This window comes from Pavona decussata, unplaced genomic scaffold, assembly GCF_977016875.1.
Source record: "Pavona decussata unplaced genomic scaffold, jaPavDecu1.1 SCAFFOLD_468, whole genome shotgun sequence".
Classification (NCBI taxonomy): domain Eukaryota; kingdom Metazoa; phylum Cnidaria; class Anthozoa; order Scleractinia; family Agariciidae; genus Pavona; species Pavona decussata.
In genome coordinates, this window is record NW_028145806.1 from 517451 (window position 1) to 535500 (window position 18050).

The window sequence follows — 18050 nt, forward strand, 5'->3', positions numbered from 1 at the left end:
AGGCCATTTAGCCTTTAGGATGGAGGTAATTCTTTTTAAAAGATGATTTTTCATATGAACTCCTTGCGCTTCAGAAACCGTTTCTTTATCCTGGATAGGTCAGTTTGGCCAGTGTTTAAACAGAAAGGCTCATCGATCTGCCCCGAGGGGTAGCGGAGTCGGTGGCAATTTGGTTATTATTACCAAGAAACTTCGTGGAAATCCCAGGCGTAAAATCTCCTACTCCGGATGGAGTCCCGTGTTCAAATGTGTGTTAATTTGTTCACAAATTTAGTTCTTGTCCATTTGCTCATGCACTTCAATAATTTATGCCGTATAAGACTGTAAGAAAAACTCAGTGATATTTAGCGGACTTCAATTAACTTTTCTCTAACTTTATTTTCTTAGCTAATAAAATGAGCGGGGCCTTAAGTAATAATGACGAGTATGCCCACTTCCATTTCGGGTTATAACTTGTTGCCCTTCAGTAATGAAAAACGCTGCCAACCAAAGAGAATCTCAACCAGTAATATAATATAACTTTCAACCATCAGGGCAGACACAAACTTAACCGTTAACCGACTAACCAATCAAGTGACAAACATAAATTAAACTGGTCAAATGCTAACGCCATCAATTTGACAGTGAAGGTAATTCACTCACTGTGAATCATTCCTAGATCCTGAAACATTATAAAGGTCGATGACCCAATCTATTTTTTCTTTAGGTGGAGGCGGTGGTGTTGGAAACTGGGTTGTGAAAAGAAGGTCAAACCGTTCACCAGGGCTGAAACCCAGAAAAGCTCAACAGAGACGAAATTACAAGTTTTAGTTTGTTACTATTGGTATTCCAACAATAGGCCATCGTATTAGGGCATACAGCTATTTCAATTAAAGTTGTCGGATCAAAGCTTAAAGCTTAGTGACATCTTCAAAGAGTCTGCCATCTCATCCATTTGATATCCTAACATTTCTTTCATCCAAATCACTCGCCATCGTATATCTTCACTGGACGGACGAGGCATACCTGATTTTGATGAACTTATTCATAAAAAATACACAGAACCTTGAGGTCTGGTCTTATAGCTTTATACTTTGATTCGACAACGTTAATTGAAATAGCTGTGTAAGAAACAATACTAAAGGCCCGTTTAATCGGTTTGAACATTTGCCCAACATTCGTTAAACAAAAGTTGAACGGATGTTGGGCAAATGTTTTAACATTTAAAAATGAACGTAGTGTTCAAACAGTTTCAACGCCATTCAACATTTTTAAGAACAAAGGAAATGTTAAATTTCTGCTGAATGGAAGTTTAAACCAAGTTACATTTGATTCAACACACTTTCAACGAGTTTTCAACAATGTTGAACGACCTGTTCAAACGCCCCGCGGTATGTGCTTCAACAACGATGTTGGACGCATGTTGAAGCAAATGTTGAAACCGTTTATATGGGCCTTAAAGATACATCTTAACCTCGTCAAGGATTCGTGATTCTGACCCCTGGGTAGAAGGTTGCTTGTGGTGGAGACAGTAAATATCCCTCCCCTCACCCCTCAAGGGTGTCCAATACTAAGACGAAGATGGGACTGACTGAAATTCAGTCCCGGATGTCTGTCAAAAGTATGCAACATTTGTCCCAAAAGCCCTAATAGTAAACTCAAAAATGCTGTTTCCATGAGATGTGTGAAATTACAACCGCGCAGCGCGAGGGGTGGGGGTTACTCCCCTACGGTACGAGCTATATTAGTTTGGGTATGGTTAGGGTATGTTTTTGATCAGTTTTGCTCTGAAAGGGGCTGTAGATTTTAACTATAAGAGAAGCAGAGACCGATACAACGTAGAATTACGTTTTAAATTTTTAACCACTGTTGGTCTGAAAGTCTGAAAACGAGTAAGGATTCTAGAAACCAGGTCTAAACTGATGGGTCATTAGAGATCACATTTTAGAAGGGGTTAGGCTTAGGAGATACGAGATTTATTTCATGGTTTTTAAAATTGCATCCAGTCGTCATCTGTAAGAAAACAACAGAACCCGTTAAGAGGCAGTGGCGGGTTTTGAGCCATTCTCGTGCTTCCGTGACGATTTGTTGCTTAAAATTTAACGGTTGCACCAAAATTTTCTCCAACAATAGAAAATTTCCAGTCGCCGTTACAGTGGTTACCAATAACACGCGACCTACAGCCTTAAAAAGAGTCGGATAAAGTTGCGTTTTGGTGGACGTCAATCAAAGAAGAGCCGTTGAAATTATTATGAATTCTGACAAGATTCCAAAGAAATTCCTGCAAGCAGTTCATCATCCAAAAAAAGTTTGTGCAAGTAAACTTAGCCAAAGTATGATATTAAAACACAACGTCAAGTATTTTAATGTACATTTCAAGAAATTAACCTGCTCTTCTATCATTTTAACACATTTCACATGAATTAATGTTTTTAGAAGAGACAATGCAACAGATTACGTCTGATCTCCTCCTCCTTTATGGCAAACCATATTTCAAATTTAGACTGAGGAATAAAAAAAATCATTTTACTAACAAACCTTAAACAATCTTTCTTTTGAAACAATAACAATATTAAACAAGTTAGGAACCAAAGTCACTCACAAATCATTTATGTCTCGTCTGGATGTTGCAAAAAATTCATTATATCTGACTTCTCTCTTTATATGTACCCAGACAACCACTTCAAATATTAAAATTTAATTTATATGTTAACTTATTGATTTGAGCCGTCGCTGCTAAAAACGAATACTCAAAACAACACGGCAGGAACAAAGTGACACGTTTTTCTCCATTTTACTGATCGACCGCTTCATTTAAGAAGATAAAGGAGCCGTAAAGTTTGATTTACACTACTTTTTCCTCCGACATCGAAATGGTTTGAAATTTGTTGCGCATGTTTCATAGGCTAATTGTCCGCAGAATAATGCATCAGTCAATTCCAGCGGTGCCCATCCCCCCTCCCCCGGGCAACCCCGGGGCATTTGCTCACGTTGTCAGTCCCGGCGGCGGGGCATTCGTAATTTTATCGCAGCCCAGGGGCTGGGCATTTGCCTAACCCGGGCGACTCCCGGGCATTTGACACACGTGTTTTCGAGAGTGCCATGGAGGAATTCATCGGCAAAGACGAGGTGTTTGTTGAGGATTGGCTAGTCTGTAAGGGACTACACAAACTTGTGGATGTTTTTAAAGGTATGTTTTCTCAATTTTAGATATTTCTTCATTTCTTCTGTAAGCATATAAATACAAAAAGCAACAACTTGAACTATATTTTGTTTATCACATATCGAGAAATCGGAAACAATCAACGTGAACACGACTACAGCTGTATTTCGCATTTCGCATTCAAAACTAACCTAGCATTTTTAAATTCACGAAAGTCAACCCGGAGTGCACTTTAAAATACTTTAGGCTTGCGAATTCATATGATGCGATCTTCAAGACAATAAAAAACGAAGCCTGCGAATACAGGCGCCTATCATCGCTCGCGGTAGGAGGGACGTCCGCCGCAATCCCAGCACAGTTTATTAAATGATATTAAATTTTCCAAAAGCTCCCTGACTTTTAAACAAAATATAAAGAAATAAATTTAATCATAATCAACTAACATGTCCTGTTGTCCTTAAAGTCCTACCGTTGCATTAAAATACTGAAAAGTGGAACGTTTTATTCACTGATTAATATAAAAATTGAAGTGGTGTTGGAGGGCGACGATCCCGGGGGTGGGGCATTTGCCCCCTTCCTTCATCCCCACCCAGGGGCATTTACACAGCTTATGTGTCCCCACCCCGGGGAATTTGCCCATTTTTTAAAAAAATGCTAATGGCCGGGGGGTTAGCCCGGGGCAGGGGATGGGCACTGCTGGAATTGACTGACGTATAACTATATTATTTTAGAGAAGAATAGGAAAGAAATCTGAGATCGAAAAACATGGAATGGCTGTCTTCAGTCAGTCTGATTAGTTTTAGGGCCCAATATCATTATGTGATGTTTGGAAACATTTACGGGCTCCAGATGTCAAGTGTTTGTGAATCGGTTTTGATCTCATAATTCGTGACGTGAATTACGAGCCGCAAGTATCGCACGCATATTCGAACTTCCTTGAGTGTTAAAAAGTTTGAATCAGAGCTTGAAAATTGGAGCAAATAAAGTTCTTTTCTTCGTTTTTCAAGATATGAGATTTAATTTAGAGAAAATTACATACCAGAAACACTTTTTTTTTAATGAAAATAAGCATTGGTTTCGAGGCCATTTTGAGTAGTGTACACAAATCGGCATGCTTTAGAAAGCAGCCAGCGAGTTTGGAATGTTTATTGTATTAATTTTCTTGTGAGATGGTTGGTCTAGCTTTGTGTAAAGTTTCAAGTTCATTGGGTTATTTTACATCGTGAACGGGGCTTCGTCCTTTGACCTAAATTTTCGCGGTTTTCATCGGCCCGTGACCGCACCTAGGCCGCATTTCAAACTCTCGCAATTTTCGCAAAAAATAAAATACCTTGGAACTTTAAAATCTGATTTTCGAAAGACGTTAATCCAAGGGTATCTTCAGGCGAAATATTAGAAATTCGACCAAGGGGTCGCTGAAATGCAGTTCTCGATTCTTACAGGCAGCTGCTCTTCATTGTTAAAACAATTTATTCGGAAGATGACGGAAGAACTGTCTAAAAATCAAAACTGTTGTCTTTTTTCTTAAACTATTAAAACATATTTCGGTGCTAATTTTAGTATTGGCAGTTGTCCGCTTTCAGGATATTACAAATGTAAGCTTTCAGTAGAAGAATTTAATGTACTAAAATTTCTGGTTTGGGTTGGAGGTGGAGAGGTTTACAAACAAAACACCACATCCACAGCAACTAACCGTACTCCCCTTAAATAAGAACCCTGCAGACCAATTGCAACCCACCGTTCTAAAAATTGGATCATTAATTTCATTACACAAAGTTCCGGCCCAACACTATTTTTATTTCTTTCAGCTGACTGAGCATTGATATTAACTTACAGATTCATGATCAAGTTTCATATCTAACGAACAAATGTCGTGCTCTCAACCTTTAACTTACAATTATATCTTGCTTATAGAGTCCAAAACAACTAACTTTGGATAAGGCTCACAGCTGCTTGATTTAGAAGGCACCTGATGTCTAAAGGTTTTTTTCGCAAAGAATGACGGGGACCTGATCCGGCTTGAGCCACTCTCCTTTCATTTCACATAGGTGATCATTCCATCCTCCTTGCGATTTGTAAAAATGGCCGCAGTTCTCATCACCTAGTGCGTTGTTAGGTTCCCCTGCATCCCAGTTCTCGTAATTCCCCTCCAGTGGGGTGCCATCAATCCAGTACCATTTGGAGTCATCGGCGTTTTTCTCCAGCCCAATCCACGCTTTTCCATCGGTGACCGTTTCCTGCATTGTTACCAGGTTGAAAAGGTAATCGTTTTTTCCGGCTGACTTGATTACAGCGAGGTCTCCTCCCAGACCCTGACAAACTGCTCGAGCATCGCTCCATTTTGCGGTTGGCGTATCGTCCACGTAATAGCATGAGTCTCCATCTCGAAACCAGTCCGCGGATGGACAACCTAGCAGTATAATAAAAGAAATTAATCGTCTCCTCTTTCCTTATCGTTTGGATTTATACAAACGTTCATATGTTTTGATGAAGTTAAATTTTGTTGGTGTAAAAGTGATTTTGCGAAGTTAATGTAAAAAAAGTGTCACGCTTTTGTATTTGACATGGACCTTTGTGCTTTTTGAGTAAGCTGGAAGCCAAATGCAAAACAATACAGGGGTGCTTTGATACGGGATTTTATTGATAAGGTTGATAAAGCTGAAAACGGCGAGTACGTATGTAAGTGAAATACAAAAATAATACTGGATGGAAATTTGATCTTTTGTTTTTCATCTTAATAATCGCTTTTCTTACTGTACAATCTTTAAATTTCTTGTACGGATTTGTTTATGCCGTTCTCTATTTATCTAAGATATCTGTATGTCTACTTACACTTTGCGCACATGTCAAAGCAATTTCCCATACATACACTGTCATCGAAAATTGCCCTCACTGCGGAAAATGAAAACAGTTGTTGACAATCAAATATGAACTACAGCTCCTATATGAATTATGAGCATACGTATGTGCACAATGAAACAATGGCAAGTTTAAACTAAGGAATACAGTTGGGTTAGATTAAGTAAGCAATATCTCCACACCAGAAAAAAAATAAACCTAAACTTATATATAATTTGGCGCTAACGTGCTCAAGGGCTTTAACCAGAGCAAAAATAAATAAATAAATAAATAAATAAAAAATTCGTGCCTGGATGGTCTCTTATCGTCTTATGATAAATGACTCTAAAACTGAATTTCTGATTATCGGGCTGTCCAAAATAAACATCAATTCTATAATGGTTGGGGACTCCATCATTGAACCTGTAAAGAGTACCAGAAATCTGGGATCTTGGTTTGATGAGCACATGGCGATGGACTTTCACATTGGAAACATTTGTAACAAAGCTTTTAAGGGTCTTTACAACATTAGACATTTCCATTCCACTGAGGCCACCAAAATATTAATTCATGCTTCTGTGACATCTCACTTAGATTATTGCAACTCTCTTCTTTCTGGACTTCCAAAATATCAACTGGATCGGCTCCAAAAAGTCCTTCAATGCTGCAGCTACAGTCGTCTGCCTAGTACCCAAATTTAGTCACATTTTACCTTATCTAAAAGATCTTCACTGGTTACCCGTAGAGTTTCGGATCGAATTCAAAATATTACTACTTGTTTTCAAAGCGTTAAATGGTATCGCTCCACGTTATATCTGTGATCTCATCAGGGAAAAGGCATCAATCAAAAGCTCTTTGAGAGCTAATGACCTCACTTTGTTAGGGGTGCCTCGAGCCAAATGTAAGACTTTTGGTGATCGAGCATTCGCTTTTGCTGGTCCATCCATTCCTCTGGCAATTAGGACTGCCAAGAATTTAAATACTTTCAAGAAACACGTGAAGACATTTTTGTTTAAAAAAGCATATGACATTTGATCATTCCCTACTTTGTTTTTTTTATTTCTTACTCTTTTTTTTGATTGATTATTCTTAAATTTTATATTTTATTGATTTTGACTAAATTTTTCGTTTTTATATTGTAAGCGCTTTTGAATATCATATAAAAAGCGCTATATAAATTGATTATTATTATTATTAAATAAATAAATAAATAAATAAATAAATAAATAAATCGTAATTGTGATTGCTTTTAATTGTCTATTTTGTACCCTTCTTCTGTTTTTATATTTTACATTATGTCACCTAAACGAAGTTAGGTCGCAAGTAGGACGAAATATCTGTTCCATTTTCTTCCCACCTTACTTGAAACGCACCTTCGCAAGTAATTTATTGTAAATTAAAATTGTTTTTCAGGCTACCTATAGGATTCCCACACTCTTTGGAATATTTGTTAATTTGTATGTGCCGAATTAGCCCGTGTTGACACGGGTTATATTTAAACATTTTATTACATCCATTTTGAAATCACTAGTGATCCTTGCAATCTGATTGGCTCTCAACAGTGCGATTTATTCACGAATCGCACCAATGTTTGCTCTAAATCGCATCCTTGTTTTAGCCAATCAAAATGAAAACGAAATAATAATAACCAATCAAATTTCATGGCTTAGCTTCACTAACCAATCAGGTTGCAGAAAAATATACGGCAAAAAGAAAGTCATTTGCGAGAAATTTTGCGATTTCTGTTGTCCAAATTTCCCCTTTTCCAGATAAAAATGCATGAATTCAACTACTTAAGGTTCTTAAACGACGACAATGATCTTCTTGTGTGATTTCAAAGTGGGTGTAATAAAGTGGTAATTGAACTTCGCGTCGTACAATTTTGGTCTGAAATCATAGTTGTGATTTCAAATCGAACATGCGCTGCGCGCTCGTTCGATTTTGAAATCACGAGTATGATTTCAGACCAAATTGCACTTCACTCAGTTCAATAACCATTATAAATCAGTATATTTTAATATTACTTCGAGCCTTCCCAAAACCCTTTGCCTCCATCGACACTGGAAACATGACGAGGATAAGGAAGAACATTGTTTCCTTGATTGCCATCTTTGATTCTGCTGAGAAAACAAAACCAAACACTTTCAGAATAACTTTTACATTTACAACGCTCGATGAGGCTCTGAGGATATACTCTATACCGTCCACTTGCATGTTTCATTTGCTCAGTAAAATAAAAACTCAGTTCTTACTTGCTGACTTGACTGATGAGCCTGAAATATGATAGAAGCTTCGATTTTTTTTTTCTTTCTTTCAAGCTGTATGGCTCTGTGCTATTTTTGTGCTGCTCTTTTAGAAAATTGCACTATTGTAATAGAATTGAGAATTTCATCACAGCATATATTTTCGTAAGATGCGCTTACATTGATATTGGCGCTTTTGGGCCATTACTCAGCGGGAATTCTCATTTGTGCAATTGAACTGAAGCCCTTCTTCATAAGTTATCTCGCGTCCAGGGTGTGTTGAGATGATACAGATCAACATTTCTGCTCCCCTTTTTAAAACAATTTTGCCTTTTTTTGTTTGAGCGACTGATATAAAAACCAGTGGTTTCATCGAAGGTTACATCGCATGGATTATAGACCAACCAACCTCTCGTGGACATGTGTTGTAGCGTTCTGTATACTCTACTCACGAGGCTGGTGTCTTCGCTTTTCGGACGATTAACGCTAAGTTGACGAAAGTAACCATTACAAGTTCAAACCTTCGCAGACGGGTGCTTTAGGTGGTTATTTGAATCACAGAAGTCCTTACCTCTCCTTTGGTTTCACCGCTCTTTCTCTTGACTCTTGTACAGAAACCTTTAGTAGTTCTCCAACGATCGGCTGCTCTGACTACACTTGCCCATAAGTCATCGTCTCAATTTATCTTAATATAGTTTGCATATGCATTAGCTTTTGCACCATAAAATTATTTTGATCACGTACAGAATCTTTCCATCAACCATGCAAGTTACACGTGTTTGGCGCCTTACTTGCAAACTTCAATAATGGATATCATTTTGCTGACAGGCGTTTTCGCTTTATCCAGGTAGTCTATCAGAGTGAATTGGAATAAATACCTATAAGTGAAAGTCTTTAAGATGGGACAAACCGTGTAGAAAATAAAATAAAAGTAATGAGTCATTCTACTGAAAAGAAACATTGGGTGCCGCTGTAAATTATTGTGTAAACTTTTAACTATCAGACATCGCAAATACAGCGCTTTAAGATTAGATTAGCTTCCGATAAATAAAAGTGAGATAATTGTAACGACGAACGTTCAAACAATTGCGTGTATTGATGTAAAAATCCCAGTTAAGAAAAATTGAAGTTTTAGAGACCCTGTATAAATAAAAATAAGCCACTAGGCGTGTACAAATGAAAAGGAATCATCTTTTTAGTTGGAAATTATGTCCGTTGCACGGGCAATGAAAATACATTTACAGCTACTTATTATATTATCGATCACAGCTATGAAACATCACTGAATAAACATCATTGCCATTTTTTTTTTTTTCAGTCACGTAACCTCGTGCATTTTTAGAATTTTCATCACTTTCCCTGCAGAAGGCTATAGTATTATAGCCAAAATATTTGAGTACACGAATAAGAATACGAATAGAAAATTTTTAATCAGAGCAACAAATTAATTTATCTTCTTGAGTCCACATGGTTACAAGTCATTTCAGGAAATATCAAAAGCCTATCTTAAATAAAATAAACTGCGATCTTTGAAACAGACAATTTTGCCATGGTTTCGATTTTAAACAAAGAAAAATAATGTTTAAAATACCTTGAAGATGGAATAAAAGGTATACCATAGCCAAATTCTTTTAAGAAAAATGGTTTGCGCTGCCCTTGGGATGTCCCTTAGTAGTTGATAAGCAAATGGTTAATTCTTCGATGACTGATCTAGCGTGTGTACTTGGAATGTCCTTGGTAGTAGCACGCAAAGGGTAAATTGTTTCATGTCTGCATCTTGTGAGCTTGTTCCTTGGCATTCAAGGGTGCATTGAGTGTTGATGTTTTGTACTTTAACCCCGCAAAAGCGGCTTTGTTTTGAACATTGATGTGAACACTCTCTCGGCAGCTTTTCAGATGGTATTTTTCTCTAAAGAAATTTCTTCGTAAATGGAAAATTCTCGTACCGTGACTTGGTAATTTCATGTTTTATCAGTTTTTGGCATCAAAACATGCAAATGAATCTTTAGCATTGTTTGACGAGCCTTATGTAGCCGAGAAGAGCCAAGAAGGCTTTTAAAGGCTACGATGATACGCAAGATTTTTCTCTGGATATCCTTTCGGCATCGAACCACACAAATTAATTCTAACGACTGCCTGAAACAGCGGTTAAGCTTTTCCATATTTTAAAAACAAACTCTTCGTGTACGCCATTGAGCTGGCATAGATGAATAATAATAATAATAATAATAATAATAATAATAATAATAATAATAATATAATAATAATAATAATAATAATAATAATAATAATAATAATAATAATAATAATAATAATAATAATAATAATAAATTTAATAAAAATTAAGACCAAGCCTTAAAAGGCGAAAGCTGCTATCTTCTAATCATGATTTCAGGAGATATCATAGTGAATAATAAAACATCCCCTATGTTGCAATTGAATAAAATTAACTGCGATCTTTGAAACAGACAATTTTGCTATGGTTTCGTTTTTAAACAAAGAAAAATAATGTTTAAAATACCTGGAAGATGGAATAGAAGGTATACCATCGCCAAATTCTTTAAAGAAAAATGGTTTTCGCTGCACTTAGAATGTCCCTTAGTAGTTGATACGCAAAAGGTAAATTCTTCTATGACTGATCTAGCGTGTGTACTTGGAATGTCCTTGGTAGCGGCACGCAAAGGGTAAATTGTTTCATGTCTGCATCTTGTGAGCTTGTTCCTTGGCATTCGTGGGTGCATTATTTGTTGATGTTTTGTACTTTAACCCCGCAAAAGCGGCTTTGTTTTAATCATTGATGTGAACACTTTCTCGGCAGCTTTTCAGGCGGTATTTTTCTCTAAAGAAATTTCTTCGTAAATGGAAAATTTTCGTACCGTGACTTGGTAATTTCATGTTTTATCAGTTTTTGGCATCAAAACACACAAATAGACGTAAATGATTTGATAGGAATGTTTATCTAGCCTGAAAGAGCCGATACCTTTAGAGGTGTCTCGCGTCCGGTTTGAACTGTAGACACCTAAACCCCCATATCAATTTAAAGCTTATAGAGCTAGCTGGCTATCAAAATATACAAATAATTTTGAAATAAATCGAATTGCCGAATTTTTAGCGCTGTTTACTCCAATCAATTTTTGCACTTGAAGGGGACACTTTAAAGAACTAAAACTCAAAGGGAATTTGTTCGTTTGCCTTCAAATTTGGACGCTAGCTAGTTTAACATATAAACAACAAAAATATGTCTGCGGATTTTTCTTTTAAAATATTTTTTCTCTGAGAGCGACTTTTGTACGATCAAAATGTTCTGTAACTTTTCACTACAATTGAATATGGAAAAACACAGAAAAGTGTTTGTAGTGCTTTCGGTCCGGAAACTGAGGAGCAAATTAAATTAGCGAAAAACAAAATTCGCTTTGACTTGTAGCTTTCAAAAGGTGATTCGGACGCTCTCATTTAGAGGTCGTGAAAAACTCGACAATTCATTTTATTTCAAAATTCTTGGTATAGTTTGATAGCTAGCTCTATAAGCTTTAATTTAATATAGGGGTTTGGGTATCTACAGTTTAAAACGTAGGCGCTATATCGCTTGGACGTGAACCACCTCCAAAGGTATACGGTAACCTTAAAGTTACGACTATGTGACATTTTTCTCTGCGTGTCTTTCAGGTAACGAAACATGCAAATTTTGTGTTCCTGAAGCGGGAAAGACGCCTTGATATGAATTTCAATTCTCTTTGACTTGTTCAACTCTTTACTACAGCAAGCAACAGTATTCTTATCGACTACTTGCTTTTGGCTTAGCCCAAGAGATTAAACTGGAAATTTTCACAAAAGATGAAGTGAGAAATATCTCCAACCAGGCTTTCGGTTAAACCTGATAGCGAAATTCGTATAAGGAAACAGGGTTTGTGCTGCATTTGGAATCTCCTTGGCAGTCCTCACGCAAAGGGTAAATTCCTTATGTCTGTATCTTGTGCTTCGAGCGTGTGCTGTATTGATGTTTTGATATTACAGTAAAGTGTTGACGCATTTTAATTTAACCCCGTTAAAGCCGTTTTGTTTTAATCATTGATGGGAACACTCTCTCGGCAGCTTTCCAGAGTGGTATTTTTTTCAAGAGAAATTTCTACGCAATTTGAAACATTTTCGTACTGTGACTTGGTAATTTCATGTTTAATCAGTCCTTGGCATTAAAACACGCGATGATTTTGTATAGGATTGTTTAGCGAGTCTGAAAGAGCCGAGAAGCTACGACTATGTGACAGTTTTCCTCAGCGCGTCTCTCAGGCAATGAAACACGACAATAAATTCAAGAAAAGTGTAAACTTTGTGTCTGAAACGGGGAAGAGGCTTTGATATGAATTTCAATTAACTGTGACCTGTTTAACTCTTTAAGCAAGAAGCAGTATTCTTGTCGGCTACTTCAAGTGATCAAACATGAACAGGCCTAGCCCATGAGAATAAACTCGAAATGATCACAGACTGATGAACGGAAAATAATCTCCAACCAAGCTTCTTTTAAAGCTGAGAGCGAGATTCTTATCAGAAATAGGTCCTGTGCTGCATTTGGAATGTGCTTGGCAGTTGGTACTCAAAGGGTAAATTACTTCATGTCTGTATGTTTTGTCTTTCTAACAACTGTGATTCGAGCGTTCGTTGTAATGACGTTTTGCTATTGCAGTGAGTGTTGGCGGTTTGTACCGAAACCTGTGCACGTTCAATCTGCAGCTTCCAAGGTGGTATTTTTTCTACTGAAATTTTTTCGTGAACGGAAATATTTTGATTACAGTTACTTGAATGAGTTAATAATTCAACTTGAAAGGGATCTTTTATAAGTTTGTACATTTTCCTTCATATAATAATGTATTTTTAAGTTCTTCATGAATTTCCTTGAAGAAAGCTTAAACCAGAACGACGTGTTCTTTGAATGCCGACAGCAAATTTCTAACCAGACAATAAAGTAACATTTCAAATTTTCTCAGACTTTTCATTTGTTCATTATCTGTACATATGAATATAGCCTATTGTTTAAATATCTTTTACTTTAAAACATTAGGCTTAAAAAGGGTAAAACGTTATGTTCTGATTATGATTTCAGGAAATATCATAAAACAAACCTTTAAAATATACAATTTTTCTATGGATTCATTCTTAAGAAAAGAGAAATACCCTTCAAAATACTTCTAAGATGGAATACAAGGTATCCCATAGAAAAATTATTATTGGAGACCGGATTTCCGTAGCGTGGCAATGTCCTTAATTGTTGGTACTCAAAGAGTAAATTCTTTCATGTCTGTATCTTGTGTCCCTGGTGCTAGTAATGTCCTTCGTGTGGGCATTGTAATCATGTGTTGGTATTAATTTGTGTTGATGTTTTGTACTGTAACCCTATAAAAGACGTTTTGTTTTAATCATTAGGGAGTTTAAGCAGATACGACGAAGACGGCATCAAGAACGACATAAAAAAAATAAGATCAAATGAGCAAAACAATGCCCTGCACGTGCGTTATAAATTTTGGTACATTTCTTGGTCATCCTTGGCAAAACAACTACGTGAAATTACTAAAGTTAAGGTTTTGTGGAGAATGTGAGCAAACGACGGTGAATTTGTAATCCTCTGTCTCAACTTGAACGTCGTTCTTACCAATTCTGTTCCAATAGCACAATAGATCGCCCACAATGTACAAGTTGATCGAATTGGAATGATCACGTAGTAGTGCAAGTAACGCGAAGTTATATTTTCAAGTGACGTTTTCGTTGGCGTTGCCGTCGCGGTGTCTTAAAGCCCCCATTGATGTGAACACTCTCTCGGCAGCTTTCCAGATTGTAATTTTAAAATTTTCTCCTGAGAAAGTTCTTCGCGAATGGATACATTTCGTTACCATGACTCAGTACTTTCATGTTTTGTTGGTTTGACATAAAAACACAAAAATTAATTTATAGTATTGTTTAGCGAACACAAACGCACTGAGAAGGATTTTTGAGGCAACGACTATGTGATATTTTTCTTTTGGGCATTGAAACACGCAAATTAATTCTAATGAATGTTTGGTGTAGCTATATTTTAACAAGAAACTCCTCGCGTTTTAATAAATCCATAGAATTGGAATGGATTAACCAGTTAATGATTTAACTTAAAGGCAGATTTTCAATTACTTTGTACATTTTTCTTCATATAATAGTGTTTTTAAATTCTATATTACTTTCCATGAAGAAAGCCGAAGCATCGCGTTCTTTGAGTACCGACGGAAAATTTCCAATCAGGCATGAAAAATCTGTTTTACCTTGAAGAGTCCACATGGTTACATTTTAAATTTTCATAGACGTTTTATTTGTTCTCAATCTGTAAAATTATTGATATCCTATTGTTAAAATTTCTTTGTTTTAATCATTCATGTAAACACTCTCAGAGAAATTTCTTCGCAAATAGAAACATTTTCGTACCATGACTTGGTAATGTCATGTTTAATCCGCTTTTGGCATAAAAACACGCTATTGCAAATGATTTTGTAGGATTGTTTAGCGAGCGTGAAGGAGCCGAGGAGCTACGACTATGTGACAGTTTTCTCAGCGCGTTTCTCAGGCAATGAAACACGACAATAAATTCTAGGAAAGTATTTGTGTTTCTAAAACGAGGGAGACGCTTTGTTTTGAATTTCAATTCACTGTCACCTGTTTAATTCTTCAATGAAGCAGCAGTATTTTTGTCGCCTACTTCAAGTGATCAAACATGAACAGGCCTAGCCCATGAGAATTGAATAAGCTGGAAATGATAACAAACTGATGAAGGGAAAATAATCTCCGACCAGGCTTCTTTAAAAGCTGAAAGCGAGATTCTTATCAGAAACAGGTTTTGTGCTTCATTTGGAATGTGCATGGCAGTTGGTACCCAAAGGGTAGATTATTTCATGTCTGTATGTTTTGTCTTTGAAGCTAGTCACTGTGATTCGAGCGTGCGTTGTAATGACGTTTTGCTATTGCAGTGAGTGTTGGCGGTTTGTACCGTAACCTGTGAACGTTCAATCTGCAGCTTCCAAGGTGGTACTTTTTCTAGTGTAATTTCTTCGACAACGGAAATATTTTGATTCCTCTTACTTGAATTAGTTAATAATTCAACTTGAAAGGGATTTTTATAAGTTTGTACATTTTCCTTCATGTAATAGTGTATTTTTAAGTTCTTCATCAATTTCCTTGAAGAAAGCTTAAACCAAAACGACGTGTTCTATGAATACCGACAGCAAATTTCTAACCAGACAACAGGGTTACATTTCAAATTTTCTAAGACGTTTCATTTGTTCTCAATCTGTACATATGAATATAGCCTATTATTTAAATATCTTGCTTTAAAACAAGGCTTTAAAAAGGGATAGATTTCATGTTCTGATTATGATTTCAGGAAATATCATAAACAAACCTTTGAAATATACAATTTTTCTAGGATTCATTCTTAAGTAAAGAGAAATACCCTTCAAAATATTTTAAAGATGGAATACAAGGTTTCCCATAGAAAAACTATTATTGGAGAACGGATTTCCGTAGCGCGGGAATGTCCTTAGCTAATGGTACTCAAAGAGTAATTTATTTCATGTCTGTATCTTAATGTCCTTCGTGTGTGCATGGTAATTATGTGTTGGTATTAAAGTGATTGTTGATGTTTTGTAAAGAAAAATATCCTTTAAAATACTGAAAAGGTGGAACACAAGGTACCCCATAGCAAAATTTGTTTTGGAGACCGTATTTCCGTACCGCGGGAATGTGCCTAGCTGTAAAGAGTAAATTCTTTCATGTCTGTATCTTGTGTCCTCTGTGCTAGTAATATCCTTCGTGTCTGCATTGTAATGATGTGTTGATATTAATGTGAGTGTTGATGTTTTGTACTGTAACCCCATAAAAGACGTTTTGTTTTAATCATTAGGGAGTTTAAGCAGATACGACGACGACGGCAACAAGAACGTCATAAACCAATAAGATTAAAAGAGCAAAACAATGCCCTGCACGTGTGTTATAAATTTTGGCACATTTCTTGGTCATCCTTGGCAAAAAACTACGTGAAATTACTAAATTTAAGGTTGTGTGAAGAATATGAGCAAAGGACGGTGAATTTGTAATCCTCTGTCTCAACTTGAACGTCGTTCATACCAATTCTGTTCCAATAGCACAATAGATCGCCCACATTGTACAAGTTGATCGAATTGGAATGATCGCGAAGTAGTGCAAGAAACGCGAAGTTATATTTTCAAGTGACGTTTTCGTTGGCGTTGCCGTCGAGGTGTCTTAAAGCCCCCATTGATGTGAACACTCTCTCGGCAGCTTTCCAGATTGTAATTTTAAAATTTTCTCCGGAGAAAGTTCTTCGTGAATGGATACATTTCGTTACCATGACTTGGTAATTTCATGTTTTGTCGGTTTGACATAAAAACACGCAAATGATTTTATAGTGTTGTTTAGCGAACATAAACGAATCGAGAAGGCAGTTGGAGTCTACGACTATGTAATATTTTTCTTATGGGCATTGAAACACGCAAAGTAATTCTAATGAATGTTTGGTGTACCTATATTTTAACAAGAAACTCCGCGCCTTTTCATAGATCCATAGAATTGGCATAGATTAATCAGTTAATGATTTAACTTAAAGGCGGATTTTAAATTAGTTTGGAAATTGTTCTTCATATAATCGTGTGTTTTTAAATTCTATATAAATTTCCATGAAGAAAGCCGAAACATTGCGTTCTTTGAGTACCAATGGAACATTTCAACCAGGCATAAAAAATTTCTTATATCTTGAAGAGCCCACATGGTTACATTTCATATTTTCTCAGACGTTTTATTTGGTCTTTATCTGTACGATTATGAATACAGCCTCTTGTTTAAATTTCGTCGTTTTAATCATTGATGTAAACACTCTCTCGTCAGCTTTCCAGAGTGGTATTTTCCTGAAGAGAAATTTCTTCAAAAATGGAAACATTTCGTACCGTGACTTGGTAATTTCATGTTCAATCAGTTTTTGGCAAAAAGACACCCAAATGATTTTGTAGGATTGTTTAGCGAGCCAGAAAGAGCTGAGAAGTTACGACTATGTGACATTTTCCTCAGCGTGCCTCTTCCTGGTGAGAATCTTTCAGGGATCTTTAAGGATCCTTAAAGATCTGCATGAGGATCTTTATGAGGATCTTAATAAAGATCTTCAAGGATCTTTGAAAAGATCCTCAAGGATCCTTCATTTTCTTGCCAAGATCCTCAAGGATCTTTAAGGATCCTCTAAGGATCTTCAAAGATCCTCAAGGATCTTTAAGGATCCTCTAAGGATCTTCAAAGATCCATAAAGATCTTTCAAAGATCCTCAAGAATCTTTAAGGATCCTCCCAAGATCTTTCAAAGATCCTCAAGAATCTTTAAGGATCCTCCCAAGATCTTGCAAAGATCCTCAAGGATCTTTGAGGATCCTCCCAAGATCTTTCAAAGATCCTCAAGAATCTTTGAAGATCCTTAGAGGATCCTTAAAGATCCTTGAGGACCTTGGCAAGAAAATGAAGGATCCTTGAGGATCTTTTCAAAGATCCTTGAAGATCTTTATTAAGATCCTCATGCAGATCCTCCTAAGATCTTGCAAAGATCCTCCTAAGATCTTGAAAAAAAGATCCTCATTAAGTATCCTTCAATAATCTTATGAAGATTCTTAATAAGAAATAAGAATTTTACAAGAACCTTACAAGATCTTCTCAAAAGATTCGTATATCTTGTACGATTAAAAGATTCTTATTCTTATTCAGCTCTTACAAGATCTCACAAGATTCTTACAAAGATCTTACAAGATCTTATAAGATTCC

The 18050-nt window shown here is 36.4% G+C and overlaps 3 protein-coding genes across 4 annotated transcripts in view; all 3 read right to left on the reverse strand.

Annotated features, from left to right (window-relative positions):
* Positions 1-18050, reverse strand: part of LOC146450314 (uncharacterized) — a 108752-nt gene that overhangs the window by 59959 nt on the left and 30743 nt on the right. The gene's annotated exons all lie outside the window — the stretch shown is intronic.
* LOC146450320 (uncharacterized) overlaps positions 1-18050 on the reverse strand; it is a 141118-nt gene that overhangs the window by 21782 nt on the left and 101286 nt on the right. The window lies entirely within an intron of this gene.
* LOC146450321 (C-type lectin domain family 4 member M-like) lies at positions 4919-8920 on the reverse strand. Of its 2 annotated transcripts, none has more exons than XM_085100481.1 (4): positions 8795-8920; positions 8005-8097; positions 5975-6034; positions 4919-5552 (listed from the first exon to the last, which is right to left on the reverse strand). In XM_085100481.1, exons 2-4 carry the CDS (start codon positions 8087-8089, stop codon positions 5119-5121), a joined length of 579 nt encoding a protein of 192 aa, XP_084956607.1. In that variant the 5' UTR covers positions 8090-8097; positions 8795-8920; the 3' UTR covers positions 4919-5118. The 2 variants fall into 2 exon arrangements, with proteins under 2 accessions (XP_084956607.1, XP_084956606.1); XM_085100480.1 differs by having other exon boundaries at positions 8005-8100.

What these genes read in the sequence shown, in the direction of transcription:
- LOC146450321 (XM_085100481.1), bottom strand. Translation starts at nt 8,089, where the DNA reads ATGGCAATCAAGGAAACAATGTTCTTCCTTATCCTCGTCATGTTTCCA. An exon ending in GGGTTTTGGGAAGGCTCGAA is followed by an intron (nt 6,035 to 8,004) that starts GTAATATTAAAA and finishes CATTTTCCGCAG; the next exon opens with TGAGGGCAATTTTCGATGAC. An exon ending in CTTTGACATGTGCGCAAAGT is followed by an intron (nt 5,553 to 5,974) that starts GTAAGTAGACAT and finishes TTATACTGCTAG; the next exon opens with GTTGTCCATCCGCGGACTGG.